This window comes from Aphelocoma coerulescens, chromosome 3 (genome assembly GCF_041296385.1).
Source record: "Aphelocoma coerulescens isolate FSJ_1873_10779 chromosome 3, UR_Acoe_1.0, whole genome shotgun sequence".
Classification (NCBI taxonomy): Eukaryota; Metazoa; Chordata; class Aves; order Passeriformes; family Corvidae; genus Aphelocoma; species Aphelocoma coerulescens.
Window position 1 is genome coordinate 84,982,757 of NC_091016.1, and position 17,738 is coordinate 85,000,494.

General features: G+C 38.3%; 2 protein-coding genes across 4 annotated transcripts in view; one reads left to right on the top strand and one right to left on the bottom strand.

Annotated features, from left to right (window-relative positions):
• The window catches only part of MMS22L (MMS22 like, DNA repair protein), a 90,295-nt gene extending 76,980 nt beyond the window's left edge, over positions 1-13,315 (top strand). For all 3 annotated transcript variants that reach the window (XM_069011101.1, XM_069011103.1, XM_069011104.1), the window contains 5 exons: positions 5,430-5,641; positions 7,960-8,126; positions 9,541-9,637; positions 10,783-10,950; positions 13,231-13,315. In XM_069011101.1, the coding sequence (XP_068867202.1) occupies positions 5,430-5,641; positions 7,960-8,126; positions 9,541-9,637; positions 10,783-10,950; positions 13,231-13,315 (729 nt within the window). The remainder of the gene's footprint in view (positions 1-5,429; positions 5,642-7,959; positions 8,127-9,540; positions 9,638-10,782; positions 10,951-13,230) is intronic.
• Positions 13,316-16,553: 3,238 nt separating this feature from the next.
• The window catches only part of KLHL32 (kelch like family member 32), a 127,136-nt gene continuing 125,951 nt past the window's right edge, over positions 16,554-17,738 (bottom strand). Inside the window, exon 13 of the transcript XR_011149962.1 lies at positions 16,554-16,639. The gene's annotated coding sequence lies outside the window, so the exon portion shown is untranslated. The remainder of the gene's footprint in view (positions 16,640-17,738) is intronic.

Here is a 17,738-nt window from a genome sequence, read left to right on the forward strand (position 1 = left end):
AATTCTTTAATTTGATAAGCACTGTTGGGGAGAAAGGAGGAGAATTCATGAATAATTTTTCCTGTTTCAGTATGGGACTTTTGCATTTTATTAATAGCTTGTATTTACAAGGTTCCAACATTAAGTGCTTCAACGTGCTTCATTCATTCAAAAATACTTCTTTCTCTTTTATGTGGAAAAGTGGAAAAATTCCAATGTAGAATCAACTCAAACCAAAAATATTTCAAGATCAGTTTAAAAACAAACTCTGCTGAGATCCTTTGAGACTGAATGGATTCTAGGCACTCTCTGGCATCTCAGGTTATTGTTTCACAGTTGGCTTAAGGCTAAATTCATTCCCTTTCACCACCATACACATTCCTATTTAATTTGCTTTAATGATTCTGTGAATAGCCATTTGTGACCTGAATCAAATAGTAACTAGCCTCACAAAACAAACAAAACCCAAAAAACCCCAAATGGGCATATCAGAAAAGTGATAAAACAGTATATGTGGGAGGGAAAGCATGTAAATGTGGTGGGAGGGAAGATGGAGAAACAGAATTCTTTGGGAATAACCTCACCTTGACTAACTTAAACTGCAGGTGAAATGTGTGATGAGGTCCCTCTTGGGTAGTTGCCCTATGCCTGGTGCTCATTTGTGGAGGTAGAGCACTGATATTTTAGTGCAGGAGCCTTAATTCACCCTAATGTTAGAAAAACATTGTTCTCTAGATCTGTCCCTGTTAATACTCCAGCTTACAACTTAATCCTTTGGCATTTACATGAAAATAGAGAAACAGGAATTTGGAGACCATGCAAAATATCTTCTCATACATGCAAGTTCTTTATTCATAGTCAAAGTATAAAAGCCCTTGAGTGGAATTTCTACTCAGCAGCCTTTCATTTTTTAATTTTTTTTTTCTTCTGTCTTCTGAAAAGTTCCAGGCTCCATCTTTTTTTAATTTCTTCTTCAGTTCCTACAGTGTGGGCTTCTCCTGCTTTGTTCAAAAAAACTATTTCAGATCCCAGAAAACATTTTAGTTTTGCTAGCAATGACCCGAAAAAACTTTCCTCTTTCCAGAGTTTTTAACAACTACTCATAATGTGGTTTACTTGATCCTTTTTGTGGGTTTTGAAGGGGTTTGAAATCAGTCCTAGGAGCAGTTAATTTTATATATCCACTGATGCAGCAATTTTATGAAATCCTATAAAATTCTTGAATTTTATCTTTTAGGACTACATAGAAAGCTCCTTCTCTTAACACAGTGTAGTTTATTACTATACAATTCATCAGAACCAATGACTGTATCTCACCATCCTTCACCACCCCAAACCTACAGATTTATTTTTAGTCGATCAAAGTTAGAGGCTTTGTTTCATTTTACACAAGCACACCTAGTTGTCAAAGGCACTAATTAAGACTGGATGTTGCATTTCTCTCTCCTCAGTTCAGACTGACTGTGTTTACTTGTTACATTCGTGTTTATATAGAACTTTGGGCTGTACAGCTCTGCCTTTTGACAGTTTTTGGGCAGCTGGTCTGGTCTGCACTGTACAGGGAGCTTATCAAGAAGTATTTTTCAAACTCAGTCACTGATGCTGCCTTGTCAAAATAACTTAGCTCTAGCAACTTTTAAACTAATTTTTTTGGTTTTTTTTTATCTTGCCTAAAGGGTTATTGTCTGGATACTATTTCTTTCACTGTGCATCATCTGTTTTGGTAATATTTGATGACCTAAGAAAGATTTTTATTGAGATATAATATAAAAATTGCCCTCAGAATTGTTTGAATGACTGACTTTGGAAAGTAAAGGATGAAGAACGTGAATGAACAGCCATTTTACAATTTTATGGGACTGTTCCTAATTATGAGATAGTGAGGCATGTAAAATTTAAGCTTAGGTATTTCACTACTGCAAAAAGAAATTGAGTTGATTTGTGTGGTAGTGGATTGCTGAAGTCTACCACAGGAAGTTTTAGACCAATATTGCTCTTGCTGGATTTCTTGGAGAATGATTTGGAGGAATTTTAGTACACATTTACCAGTAATATGGGAAAGAACTGAAGCAATGTAAGAAACTTATTTTGGAGAAGAAATATTAGTTTAAATGTATCTTGCAGAATACAGTGTGGGTGCATGGAATAAGCATTGTCTGCATAATGATAGGGTAGGTAAGATACCCTGCTTGAATTATCAGCTTTAATCCTGTCCAAATACAGAAGATCTGTTGATTTCTATCTAAATCTGGAGAATGGCAAAAGAGCTTCATTCTGAGTAGTGCTTGGCACATATACTCCCAGTGATTTTAATGGCTCTGTGCAGGCTCAGCATTTGTCAGAGATCAGACCTTAAAAGCCCTCCCATGAGCCACATCTGTGGTCCGATATTTGAGCAAGCTTATTAATACATTTTATGAATTATAATATGTATTTAATAGGAATTGTAGAACATTAATTGATGAACAGCAGATTTATTCCAACAGCAGGACTTACAGTATAAGTCCTCATTAGGTAGCTTGGCATTTCTGCAGTGAATACTTCCAGTAATCCATACTAATCGGTTCTTTGCTCTCCACAGGTGATTTACAGATATACAGATAAATCAGAAGAGGCAGCTCTGGCCACAAAAGGTTCCTGCAGTGAACACACACAGGAATCAGTTGCCTTTCTGCTAAAACGAAGAGCAGATGATGTCATGCTTCTCTGCTCCCCTTAAAATGTCCTTTTTTTTATTCTTAACCTCAGAAGATGGCTAAAGAACAGAGTTAAGGAAAAGAAAGCAACTCTATGAGCTCTTTAAAGTCCATCTGCTTTGTAGGGATTGTCCTGGTGTCTGATGTGATTGATTACAAATCTCTGGTCCAGAATTGCAGTCCAGTAGCACGGTTGTTTCTTTATTCTCGCATTTGAACAGTTACCTTCATCTCTCTTAATTACTGGTGGGATTTAAAAGAGGAAATTTCTGTGTGATTACTGTGTAATCACATCCTTGGCCAGCACTGCCTAGCATGTTTTGCCATTGAACCCAGAGATTTGCAGCTACGGTGCAGTGTTGGTAATTTATGCCTTGTGCCACTTGGGATATGGTATTGTCAGACCTTTTGCAGGTCTGTTGCTCTCTGCACTTTGTAAGGAAAAGGAGGAGTCCAAAATAAAGAACACAGTGTTGAGCTGAAGCTTTTTTGTCCAAGAGGGAAATCCAAGTTCTTTCCTAATTTTTTGGGATGCAGTTTCCAAATCAATTTATTTCAACACAAAAAAATGAAGATGCTTTTTTGAAGGATCAGGCTACATTTGTTGATTCACTTTCAAATGAAATTATTAGACATGCAAAAATTAGTCAGCATTCCTTCCAATATCTAAATTCTAACACTCTTTTCTTTTTATTGCTGCTATTAAATAATTCTAGGATCATTCTTAAAACAGTAACTCTAACTAGTTAATAACTGATGTCTTCTTTTCTTGATCCTGTGTATTATTTGTTAATCATCAGTTTGAAGAACTGTTTCATTTTAGCAACCGTCATTGTTAGTTCTTCAGAGGTGCTGTGTTCTTCATGTATTCCTGCAGGTATCCTCTGTGAGGCTGTGATGGTTTTTGTGTCCTTTTACCAGATAAATTAATACACTTTGTCATAGATGTTTGGGTTCTTTTAGTGCTAAAACAATATAGAGTCTTAAGAGTGCCAGTTCCAATATTTGGATTATGAAATACATTCTGTCTGTATGAGCTTTACTACAGAAAGCACAGGCAACTCTTCTTTATGCCTGCCGCAATATCTTACTGAAAACATCAAACACTTAAGTTTACACACTAAATAATCTGTCATCTCCAACAGTCTCTCTGAGTCTGCTACTTGCCAAGAAGTAGCAGACTTCTTGTTTTTAAGAATTCTGATATAGCAGCAGCTGCTTTTTCCTACAAAAATTTGCTCTCTGTACACAAAAGGAGGAGAAAATCTGAAGTTTTAATCAAAGCCTCAGTTCAGAAAGTGTGGTTTTTATCATTGAACTTGCCAAAATTATCAAGGAGCCCTAGAAGTGTGTGAGGTGAAACCCTTAACCCAAATCTACACTCAAGAGAGCCACCAACAGGAAGTCTTCAGGCACCTCATTTCTTGAAATCTCACATTTCCTGTATTTGTTTACTGCGGAACCAAAAGTGGGAACTCCCCATTTCAAGACCCTCAGCTGTGCCTCAGGCTGCTTTTTTTTTTTCCTGAATGTTCAGCCACGTTCACACAGATAGATACAGATGAAAATGTTTTTGGGGAGGAACCTCTACACAACAAGCAACAGAAATATGCTTTGTTCATAGCTGAGGAACAAAAGAAGCTTGTGTTCATCCCTATATTAGGGGCATTGGTTTACCTCAGCAACCATAAATATTCAGACAGATACTCCCACCAAAACTGGAGTCTGGATTGCAATGCTAATGGAAGTTTGAAGTACTGTTGAAATTGCTGTCTAGGGAACTCTGTGCTTGACCTTATTTTACACCATTATTCTTGTTGGACAAAACTATTGTGAAAACTGAGTTCTCAAGAGGCTTCTGTTTGTGCTGCTGACTGTGACCCTTGAGACAGGAGATCACGGGACCTTTTTATTTTTTTCTTAGTGATTTGTTCTTCCTCTCAGTAGTCAGAGGAGGGGGAAGGAAACAAGATCCTAACTTTCTCTTATGGGAACCCATTCCAGTAAAAATACAGTTCTTTTTTTCAGGGATGGACCATAGATATGTTCTATAACAACAGGTAGTGTTCAGATAAGCACTTTCTGGGCAAGTACTTTCATTATAGATTTTTCTCTGGATCAATATAGCTTATATTGGATAAATCGCAGCAGTTTTAGCCTTATCTTAAACAGAGTTTAAAACCTCCTCTAAATCCCTTATAAATGGTGCCTAATTTACCCTAATTTGCTCATACTATTGAGCAAATCTTTTCTTGTTTGAGCTCAATTCTAAGTGCTCATTTTTCTGCTATATTGTTTATACAAAAATTTCACATGGTCCTTTACAAGCAGATGAGATTTATTCTTTCTATTCCTTCTTAAATCTTACCTGACTAACACACTTTGTTAGACCATGTACAGGATTGAAAACAGAAATGAGAAGCTTTTGGGCGCAGAAGCTTTTTCAGGTCTGAAATGCCAAGGTTTTATTTTGAATTTAAAGGGGAGCTTGCATGTCCCAAAGCTTATCTTCCAATATATTAATCTAGTGAAAGACTTTTCTCTCCTTTTCAAGCCTTGTCTGACTCTGTCTTCATTTGCAGATCATCATATCTGCAGCAAATCAGTGCTGCTTATTTGTCAGACATAGTTACTCTGCGTGTAGCAGTTTACACAGCATGTAGTGAGTGTTTAGCCTACCATTGTTAAAGATTTATTCAACTGTATTGTTAAAAATTTATTCAATTTCTCACTTCCTAAAATTTTCTTCTACAGGGCCTGTCCTTCATATGTTGTCAGTCCCAAACACAGGGGGCCTATTTAAATCAACTTCTTGGGAGCATTATTCGACATTACTTCGGACGATTTCTCCCTTCGTCCCCGACTGCGCCCGGTGCCAGACAGCATCCTCTGCTCACTGCTTTGGGCAGCTCCATCACAGCCCCCCAGCTGCTCCGTCTCCGCAAGACCACTGTGCATGTCATAAGGTAAGGACCAGTGAAATATAAAACATCACTTACTCGGATTTCACAAACAGCTCATGAGCTCAGGCCTCTGCTTTCTTCTCGGGTGATGGTGTGGCTCTTGGAGGAGCCTGTGAGTTGCTGGGCAGGGGGCAAAGGAAGGATGGTGTTTATACACCACGAGTAAAACTGGAAAGATTTGGGAGAGAATAATTAAGGATAAAGGTCCTAGGCCATAACAAAAAATATTGCAGGAGGTCACATGAAAAGCAAGTAATTTTCTAGAAAAATTATGCTCTGATAGACATCATCATGTGTGTGTCTCAGGCTGTATTTAGGGGCACAGAGTTGTAGTGCTTAGAGCTGCCACAGATACCTGTGCATGTGGGACCTTGTTGCACTGTGTCAGGGCAGACACAGGTGTGCCAGCTGCCCAGGGGACATTGAAAACTGCGGGTGTGGGAAGAGGAAGACAGAGAGGCAGGGAGACAGTACTTGTTCATTGCACTGTCACCACTGACATGATGTCAACAGCAACACATCTGTGTTCTGCTGCTCAGAGGCTGACACTTTGTTTTATGTACTACAGAATAGTGAACAATCTGTACTTTTTGTCCATGTTGGGAAAGCATTTAAACCCCCTCAAATACAGGCTTATATCCAAGGTAATTGGATTTTTATTTGTTAAAGAGTGGGTATACACGTTGATCAGAAAAAGAATGTCAGTGTTGATCTTGGGTAAGCATGATAGGCAATCCTGTAAGTAAAGCCTGATTCTCACACATTAAGGGAGTGAATTAAGATTTCACAATCTTAGTTCTGACATGTTTTTAACTTATGGATACCCAAAGTTCGTCATCTTATTAAAATTATTTTTGAATGTGTGCATGCATGTGTGAACATGGGGATTGAGAGTGGAAAGTTCTGAAGGTGTAATGGCACTTGGTGATTTTTTAGATGTGAAACATTCCTTAGTGATCTGGGAAGAATGTGTTAGAACTGAGCAGCACTCTGGTTTGCCAATTGCTGGGTGGTCATGAGGCAGTCACGGGGTCTGTACACAAATAGGTGCAATTTGCTCGCCGCTTTGCCGTATGAAAGCCAGTGAATGTATTGCTGCTACAGAGAGGAAAGGGAACTACACCATCAAGTTTATATTATTCAGGCCAGAGAGCTGACTATTTTAGTGGAAGAACACCCAAAAAAAATCTGTGGGAAACTTTCAGAGTAATTAATGGGACAAAAGATTTTGGACTTCCTAATATTAAAGTAAGACCATATGATACAAGAACTGTAGGTGTTATAGCTTTCATTTGCCAAGTCACACCAGTGTAATGAAGCAGTGCAATGAAGTACCCAGAGCTCTGAAAGTCAGGTTTCATTTGAAAGTTGTAGAAGCACCCTTTACTGCGTTTTTGAGAAGGATGCTGGTTTTTTTAATTGATGCATCGCTCAGTCAACACATGTGCCTTGTTTGAGTAGATAACCGTACCTAATATTAAGTATCTTAAAAGCTTTTTTTTAAGGTTCTGGGAGTGCTCTTGTTGACTGATAAATGAAAGCTGTGTTCTCTTTCACCTGCGCTCTTCTGTCCTGAATGCTTCAATTCAAACTTACTGTCTTCAGATTTCATTAATTTGTGGTGCCAAACCAAGAGTAGTTCATATTCCTGTATTCTTTTGTGAAAAAGGAACAAATCAAGGTGTTAAAGCTGGAACACTCCCTGTATGTGATGTTAGAATTTGCTCTTGTTGCAGATCGACAGGTCACCTTTTATCTTTGTATCAGATTTTATACTGGAGATGTTTGTGTTAATTCTGACAGAGCAAAGTCAGTCATTGGCTGTCCTGTTACAACATACTGTTGACAAAAATAAAACAACAGCACCAGTGTAACAGCAGAGCTGTTACCACAAGTATGATTGTAAGTTTGCAAAAGCACGTAAAGCTAAAATAACGTAACTGAGTAACAGCTGTATTGTGGATGTTGGTTTAGGATCTTAGAATCTTGTTTCCTTCATCTAGTCAATTATAGTATGAAGCTACCTTTGTGTTTAGCTTTTAATAGTCACACTTGGGTTTTTAACTGTAATTATGCTCGCTCGTATTTCTTACTCCCCTCTCAATAGAAGAGTCAGAAGGTATCACTGTCCTCTGACAAACTGGGAGTCATTGCTACGACTAAGACAAATAGAAGCCATTATTTGAGCCTAGATAAAGATAGAAATCTATGTAATAGGCCTCTTGCTGAAATATCAGTTATTTTAAGGTATATGGTGCTTGCATTGCATGGAAAAAAACCCCAAGTCATAGACTTTGTTCTGGCTTGCTTTGTCTTCCCAGTGAAAACTACCTGCAGTTCAAAGGGAATGCTCCACCTCCTCGCTTGGCCTCTGTTCTTGCTTTCATTCTTGAAGTACTTCAGAGAACTCAGAGCACTGAGCTGTGTGACATTAACTTGGTTCTCCCGGCTGTGTTGAAATGCTTGGTACTGGTTAATGAGCTGCAAGGTGAGTTATTTGTTTGCTTTAAGTACATCTCTCCACACCTGCAAGGTTTTTGCACTGCTGAGCATCTTTCATCCCAGTATTTAAGACTCTCGGATGAGGTGAATAAGGTAATTTGCCCAGCTAAACTGGATGAGGATGTTTTTTTCATTAACTGGTCTGGGACTTCTGTTTCTCAGGCAGAAAAGTCCTGCCTCATTTAACTCTCTAATGAACTAATCAACTTCTCAGGAATCGGAAGTCATTTCCTTTTTCCCCATCCTTCCCACCTAATCTCCTCCAGACTTAGGAATTGTGGAAATTTTCTTCCACCTAAAGTTTTGAGACCAAATAAGGCAAGTGTATGTTCTCCCCACAGAGGCATTATAAATGGATTAAAAGTAGCATGTTGCTCTCTGAAGGTATCTTTGAGTCTTCTTTTTTCTTTTAGCATGCTTTGTTTTGTAGCAAGAACAGCTTTATTTTTAGCTGCTTAAAGAACGAAGCACTCTTTTCACCCCACCATTGTATAATGAAGGTGCCTGAGCTCAAAATTTCCATTTCTTGCCCCTAGAGAGGCATTAAGCAAAATTTGGATTCACCTCTGACTTCTCCTGGGAATTTTCTCTAATAAAGTACTTTTTGGTTCTGGTCTGTAATAGTTTCAAGGACAAGATGTGCTTAGGAAATTAGCTCAATCATCACACAACTTTCTTCCCCCTTTTGCCATCACAGCCATATCTGCTGGAAGCTGCATACCCGCCTTGCAATGTGCTGGGGAATGAGCTGGAAGTCTTGTGCTGCTGTAGCCACCAGCTCCCTGCCTGCCTGGACAGGGCTCTACCACACCCTTCTAAAGAAGTCTTTACAGCCCAGTTCTGCCTTTATAAAGGAAGAGCTGTATCTTGCAACTTGGGAATTTATTTGGAAACAATTATTGAGAAAATAGTGGGGGGGTTTGTTGGGTTTTTAAGGACTTTTTCCCTTTAAAAAAAGAGTTAGGGTGCATTTCAGAATAATCTCCACCACTGAAAGTACAGAGTAGATCCACATAGCTCTGAGCAGGATATAATGCTGTGACTGCCTTTCTTTTGAATCAAATAGGAACGATTAAGAAATATAAACAGAACGTAACATTTAAATAAAACCTCTATTTCCTCTAAATGTGTATCTCTTGGCTTTAACTTAAAAAGACCATAGTGTATTTAAAAACCTGTTTAAAGGATAATGGTGGTAAAAATAAGACTTTTGCATAAAACCATGACTCATTCTCTTCCTTACAGCCAATCTAAGTGCTCTCACAGTCATTTCACTTGCATCAAAGAAAGATGAAACCTTTTTTTTTTCATCATTTAAAAATTTTTTGTCTTCATGAAAGACATTCTCCAGATGGTCAGTTCAAGAGCTCTGTGTGAATCTTGTGATTTTTCTTTTGCAGTTAAAAAAATATCTACAGACATTGTACAGTACATGGTAGAAGGCTGCCAAGCAGGGTCAGGAGGAGAACATGCCACCCAGCTGACTTCTGTATTTAGGTAACCAGAAAATATGCCAACTGGCAGCAAAGCTGCTGCAAGCCAATTGACAGCAAACATGTTTTCTTAAAATAACTAATTATCCTAACATGCTGCATTGTTGCTTGTTTATGGTGTTTAAGTAATGGTACTTTTGGCACTGGGTTTGAACACAGCTGTACCAAAAAGCCAAAGCATAAAAATAGAATTGAGAGACATACCTGCTTCCTCAGGGGTGAGGTAGTTTTGAGAGGCATACAGTAGGGAGGTGTGTTGCTCCTGCAATGGGAAAAACTCAGGAATGCCAGTGGTGCTGTGAAAGATGTGTGTGCCTAATTTGAAGTACAGATAATCTTCATATAACAAGCTTATCTTTTTTTTTATTTGATTTTGTGACAATAATAGATTATTATAATGTAAATTATCCTCCTTTCATAGCTCTGCAAAATGAATCCTGTATCTCACATGGATACAGTAGAACAGCTGCCTGACCTGGCACCCAAAGACATCCTGCAACCCTTACACACTGCTGCTTTATTGGGTCACGTCTAGGTGAAAGCTTCAGAGAAACTCACCAAAATAAGAATGGGTGTTTGTGGGAATGCCAGTCTGTATGTGGTACATCACTTTCATGGGATGTGTCATCCCTAGGGTGTTAATTTTGATTTGAATGTACTCTGTGGTCTTTAAAGACCTCAAATCCTCAGGAAGGCAAATGGATGTGCTTCCATCCAATGGTCTGCCCCAGTTAAGACACAGTGGAGCTTTATAAGAAATGCCAACGTTGTTTCTGCAAATTTGAATCCAAAACTCTTGTTTTGTTAGTCTTTTTATTACAATTATTATTTATTAAATAAGGAATATATAGTTTAGTTTTGCATTCACACACATTATGAAGTGAAGTGCTCTGGAACAAGGCAGTCCTGGTGAAACAGCCGCAGAATCTGCCAGATTACGTCAAAATAACTGTGTGGAATTTTTAGCATTAGGCTTCAAAAGCATGGCTTTGTTTAGAGAGAGTATTCCAGGTAGAGTATTCCAGTGTAACAATATGAAAATTGCTATGCAGCCAGATTGCTTGTTCTGATTAGACTCTTCAATTGTTCTTGGCATGTTCTCTGCATCTACTTTTGACCCTGCATTAAATGCCTCTGTATCCCCCTCAGGCAGTTTATCCAGGACTACACTGCTGTCTATGATCACCGGGTTTTCAGCATACTGGAAACAGTGGCAGTCTTGGATCGGGCGTTGGTTACCAGCCTGATTCCCACAATCACACAGTCTTTGAAGGACTCGGAGCACAAACAAGGCCTTGGAAGAAATGCTGCACAGAGGTTTGATTTTCACTTAATATTATTTTTTGACAGTGAATAGTAGACGTTTATTCTCTTGAAAGAAAGCAGTGTTAAGACAGCAGCACAGACACTCAAAAATGAGTGATTTTAAGTGTGTTCAGCCAGAAATCTCTCTTAACTCAAGCCTTTAATGGTTTTAAGCCATCTATATTTGTTGAATATTTCCAGAGATGTTTTGTTTTGTCCACAGACCACAGAAGAATTTATATGAATCCAGGTTGTCTCTACACTGTATGTTGCAAAACAGAATTAAGAATTCCTTACCCTAAGAATTTTCCTGTTAGTTCCTGTTTTAGAGGACTTTATGGGTCATATGTAAAATTATAGTATTAGTAGGTATGATCTGAGATGGTTGGAAAAGAAATACCCCCAACTTAGTTTCAAGAGCTCTCTCATAATCTAAACTTAGAAGAGTTGTGGGTGTCCAGAAAGGCTGGCTCCAATAGGCACAGCAGGCTCACACTTCCTCCATTTGCCCCCCAAGAACTTAGGAAATATTTGACACGTGAATCCATCTGGCATTAGGAGGAAATGGCACATGAGGGGAGCAGCTGTGTGGGGAGGGTGGTGTCTCTGGGTGCAGATGCAGCACTGGCCTTTCAGCATTGTTACAAAACTCCAGGAAGCTCTGCCTCGTGTGGCACCCAAGCCAAAAGGGCTCCTCCTGTTAGTGCTGCTCACTGGAAGGCTGCCTGTGGCTCTCCTGTGGTCTGGGCAAGGAACTGGCCCCAGTGTTTGCATTACTGCACATTCTCGGACTGCTCAAAGGGGAGGATCCACTCGTGCCACATGCTAGGGAAGTTTTGAAGTGTGCTGGCAGGGCCTGGGCTATAAAAAGTTCAAAAGACAAGAGTTGTGCAAGAGTAACTCGTGAGACACTAACGGGTACTCACAAGGTATTAATCTTCCATTTAATGAAAAATGTATTTAATTAATTTGTAATTATATTTTTCACTTTTTACTATCCACTACCAACAACTGCATTTCCCTTTATTTAAGAGAATTTGCCCAGGGTCGGCCTGATGTACTGTTATATGCAGGATTTCCACACAACCTGCTTTTCATCCTTCGATACTGTATTTCATGGCTAAAATTCTTTTGTTTTTCTTTTGTTAAATACTGTTAATATGGTAACATTCATCCCATTATCTACAAAATACTGAAAGCAAGCAGGTTGTTTGAGCTTCCTGAAATATATGCTTGGAGATTACTGAAGAGCTACATTTCCTTTAGCCTCATCACTTAAACCTTATATATTATCTAATCTGTTGCCCATGTTTTCTATTAGTAATTTGTATTTAGAATGTGCTCCATTACCCAGCAGCCTGAGGTGATCTATGAGCATTTTATTGTAAGAACACTAATCTTCTCTCTTCAAGAACACCTGATTCTCTCTCTTCAGTCCCAGCCTCTCAATAACGTTGTATTAACATATTCAGTACAATTACTGTAGACATGAAAGTGCAAACCCATCTCTATAAAAGAAGTAAGGTTCAGGAGTTGCATTAAATGCTTATAGTGGTGATGTCTGGTGTTGTTATTGCAAGGAACTAGTAAGAAAACTTCAGTTTTGTTTGCTCAAGTTATTATTTCGTGACAAAAACAGATAATTAGAAAAGACCTAAATGTCAGAGGCAGTACTTCAACAATAATTATACTGTCTAGGTTGGAGAGTATTATAATGAACTTAAGGTGAAAAGTCTTATCAACACATATGCAGTCTTCTGGAAATCCACTTGAGTGACAGTTCCCTTCTGAATTTGAGGTTTATTTTAAAACAGTCATTGTCCTTGGTTGAGGATGGTGGTCTAAATCTGGGTTAGTGCTGGGCTGCACCCAAGGGCCAGGGGCTCACATCACTGTGCTGTGGTGAGAGTCACAGGGAAATGAGTCACAGGCAGAAATGAGAAAGCAAACATCGTCAAGTCTGAATGCTAATCTCATCTAGGCCTTGGAAACTCCACAGTTTTAAATTAGGAACTTCTATTTCACAGCAGTTTACTAAACAAGTAGGCTTGTAAGCATCTCCACTACACTTCTAGCCATAAACAATGCAATCCTTATTCTTCCTCTGATCTGGCCATCTAAAGAGTCACAGCAAACAAAGAAGTTGAATAGGTGGGGGGGAAGTTACCATGTTTTAATATCCCAATATCTAAACAATGTGTTTGGGAATTACACATTTTTACTCCTAGGATGTGTGAGATTGTTAAAATAACACATTACATATTTTGATGGTGGTTTTTTTTTCCCCAACAGAGAAGCCTATAAGAGACTCTTATCTTACCTCGCAGAGGCTGGACGAAATGAGATACAAAAACTGGAAAATGAGACAGATCAGTAGTGTGATGGTGACTGATCCTTTTCTCTCAGACATTATGACATTGTTGGTGCCTAAAACTACAGTCTACAACACACTAGACAAGTCCTTTATCTTTACAATGAAAATACATGTATCAATTTTTGTGGTTGCTTTTTCCCCCAATTTATGTATTAATTTAAAAAAAAAATCAGTGGTATTTTATTATTGTCATGCATTTGAAGATTAACTCAATATCCTGTTGAATAGCAATAGAAAGGTTGAAAGCTAATTTATTACATATTCAGTATCTATATGAACAGAGCCTATATTGCAACATACAAGACAGGATTTCAAAGAATTTCACAACTTAGTTCACATTGAATGAGACCTTGTCCCTCTTAATAGTGTACTTCTGAAAATCTTATTCAGTCTTTTCTTAAGAAAATAATAATTTTATAATTTCTCATTTGTTGTTTTAGTAGAATGAGAAAAATGTGTGCCCTCTAGTACTCAACGTGTTGAATGCAGTGCATTCAGCAGTTGTGCAAGTGTGATAAAGCTTGTGTTGAGAGAGCTTTTTTTTTTTTTAATGTTTATGTTGCACAGAATGTATATAGCTGTCTTAACCTTCCACCTGTATTAAAACATTTCAGTATTTCATATTCCATTGTAAAACTGCTCTGTTTTCTTTCTGGATAATATAAGAAGAGGCAGGTTCAGATTTCCTGTTTCTTCCTTTTCAATGCTATGTTCCTAAAATTAACCTGTCATTTCCAGGGGTCCCATGATCTTCTAATTAGTCATGACACTATTAGTTATCCACTTAGACTAGATGTGAAAGGTGGGAGGGAAAAAGAAGAGAGGACATTTCTAATGAAAATACTTATCATTTGATGATAGGCTAATAATTATTCCTGTTTGCTTGGAAATTTAGATCTTACAAATATTTGCTGTGTTTTGGGTCTTTCCAGGATGGATCTAGCTCTGTAACTTTTTCTACATTTTTTTTTTCTAAAGTTCTCTGGAAACTTTAATTATTAATGGTTGTGGTATCTACACTTTTCACTTCCCTCAATAATCTGAAGCTTTCTGAAAATTTCTGAAACTACTTACTGGACTTTGGGAGGGGGTTTGCCCTTAATGGCAACACTGGTGAGCAGGCTCTTACTTTTAAAGTTATTCACATTTTAACTTTACAAGGTTAACAGGAAGGAAAAATTATTTTTGTGTCTGATAGCTCCACAAAAATCCCTAAAATCTTGTTCAGAGCAGCTTCCCTTTTGTTACAGTAATCTTATCAAGTCGAACTAGATAATCTTCTTGCCTAAATCGGCTATCGGTACTTCAGATAATGCAGTAACTAAAAGCCTCTTTAGGCTACTTAATAGTGCAGAACATGGAGGTTCTTTTCATTATGAAAGTGACTTATTGAACTTGCATTGTAGCTTCTCATAAGCTTATGTACCTGGGAGGAGTTTTATTCATCCCAGGAGGATTCTGCTTCTGAAAAGCTTTTTTTAAAAAAATATAAAACACCCCTCTCCAAGAGAAATTAATTGAGATGCCTTCGAAACTTGAGTCCTACCACACAGTGGATCCCAGAACACATGTCTGACTGTAGTACTACTTCCTGAAAGTAAAGACTCTGATTTTAAAGGATTGAACAGATATTATAACAAAGCACCTAATGATGTGTTTAGTAGGTTATTAAAGACATATTTAATACTATCTGCAGTGGTTGGAAGTCTCTGAAAAAGAAACAAGACTTTATGGAAATGCTTAGCAGCTCCTGGCAGATGAGAAACTGATTTAAACAGTTTGGAAATTATCATTCTTCTCTGTCAGAAAGTTAATGCGAACAGAAATAAGGCATTTTGCATCATAGTCATCAACCACTGCCAAATGGGGGATGTGGTTTGGTCTATTTACTTGGTATGGACATTTGCAGATGTGACTGATAGTTCAAATAATATTAACAAGAGGAAGACTTGCTGAGTGCTTGTTTATGCTGACTTACCAAGCATACACCAAAACAGCAGTCCAAAACCAGTTAGGAGGAACAAAGAAAAGGCTTATTTTAACTACAATATAGAAAAAAACTTAAAAGCTAAATATATATAGATATAGTCTTATTAGATGTTGTCTGTATAAAGGCTGCTTAAGGCAATAAGCATTATTTAAATTAAACCTTTCTGTAATATTTGACACTGAACAGTTTGGTTTAAAAGTAAAAGAGGGTAGATTCAGACTAGATATATGGAAGAATTTTTTTGTTATGAGGATGGTGAAACCCTGGGACAGGTTGCTCAGAGAGGTGGCACCATAAAGTGACAGCCTGATTTCAGCTTTTATAGGCTCTTCCTTTGGCCTGCAGTTTTGTAGCACTAGGGCAGCATTTTACTTATTGGATGGTAAGGGTATCTCCCAGTATGTTGTTTAAAAATAACACTGCTTGCAAGGATGGACGCTTGCTGCAGTTGTAAATTCCACAACTGATGGTGAAAAGGTCCTGAAAATAAAATTGTAGCTAGAGTACCTAATTCAGGGGAATTTCATCATTCAAACCCATCTCTATAATGAAATGATGGTGGTATTTTAAGTTATTTTGAATGTTGTAATGGTTTAACCCCAGCCAGCAGCCAAGCCCCACACAGCTGTTCCCCCACCAGTGGGATCGGAGAGAGAATGGGAAGGGTAAAAGGTAGAAAACTCCTGGGTTGAGACAAAGACAGTTTAATGGGGAAGGCAAAAGCCATAAATAGGGAAGGCACACAAATAAAGAAAAACAAGGAATGAATTCACTGCTTCCAAAGGGCAGGTGGGCGTTCAGTCATCTCCAGGACAGCAGGGCCCCATCACACATAACGGTGTAGCACATAGCTTGGGAAGACAAACCCATCACTCCAAATGTCCCCTCCTTCCTTCCTCTCCCCCCACTTTATGTACTGAGCATGATGTCACATGGTCTGGAATGTCCCTTTGGTCAGGTGGGGTCACCTGTCCTGGCTGTGCCTCCTCCCAAGCACCCCCAGACTCCTCCCAAGTGTGGCAGTATGAGAAGCAGAGAAGCCCTTGGCTCAGTGGAAGCCCTGCTCAGCAATAACAAAAACATCTCTACATTATCAACCCTGTGTTCAACACAAATGCAAAACACAGCCCCATACCTGCCCCTGTGAAGAAAATGAACTCTACCCCAGCCAAAACTAGCAGACATCTTAATTACTTATAACTACGGAATCACTGTTTGTCAGTGGGGTTTTAACAAAATATTTAATTTCAGTAAGCTTTTTCTTGTCCCAAGCATGGTGCCCAGTCTGTGACCAGAGTGTCCTTTCGTTTGGAATGCCAATACTGGTGATGGGATACCTGTTTGAAATAGAGTCATCATGAGCCTTGCCAGCATTTTCCACAGTGATCTCCTTGGCCAGAGGACTGTTCCAGGATATAAGAGGACTATGTGTGTATGTATACTAAGCACCCTTTTTTCCCCCACAATGTATAGAATTGAGATCTGAATAGACAGTATTCTATTCCAGAACTCAGGATCCCAATCACCTCTGACCCATTATCATCCCTATGATATGAAACAGATGTCCAGCACATGATGAACAATGGCAGGCAGAGGGAAGTCTGGCTTATCTTTCCTTTAGTAACTTAACAAGATAACATGAAAAAAAATACCTTCTGTTCAGAATTCACATGTGACTTCCATTAGTCCCACTAAGCTGTCCCTCTGTTTCAAAAGAATTTTACATCTGTTGTTGTTATTGAAGAGCAGAAACATGGTAATTTAAATTACTCCTTGCTTTCATTTTCAATGAAAAAAAAAGAGGTGGGGGGGTGCATGTTTCAATAAAAAAGAGCTTCTGAAACAGAAAAATTCACACCTTTTATGCTGGAATAGAGCAGCAGACCTATGGAAAGAATAAGGTCCTGTGTTATCTGTTGTAATTGAACAGAAGAGGAGCTGCCACTAGCATAAACTGCTTGGTCATCTAAGGAACTTTGATAACTCTGCACTTAAATGCAATATATTTCCCTCAGGAAACAAAAAAGAGGTTTTATTGCGCTCTGATTTTCCTTCTTTCAGTAGCTTTTTTCATAATTATGTATGCAATGGGTATTTCCAGTTTGATCATATTTTAGAATTTTTAACTATTACTTAAAACTCAAATTCAGTGTAATCAGCCCATCTGTTAGCAATGGTTATAAAATTATGTTAAAGATTAAAAATCTGATGCAGTGTCAATATGTCCTAGCATAATTAAGCTTGTTTTATGATGAATGACTAGGATATGGCTTTTGTCTGCTTGAGCAGTTTTAAAGTGGTAAACCTTTAGCAAGCTTAATGTACAAAGTGCAAAGGTATGTACAGAACAACAAAAAAAAAGTAAAAGCTCAGATCCTCTGTTTGTAGATGTGGTATCTTTACAGGCCTGTGCAAATGCCAGCAGAGTAATTCCAC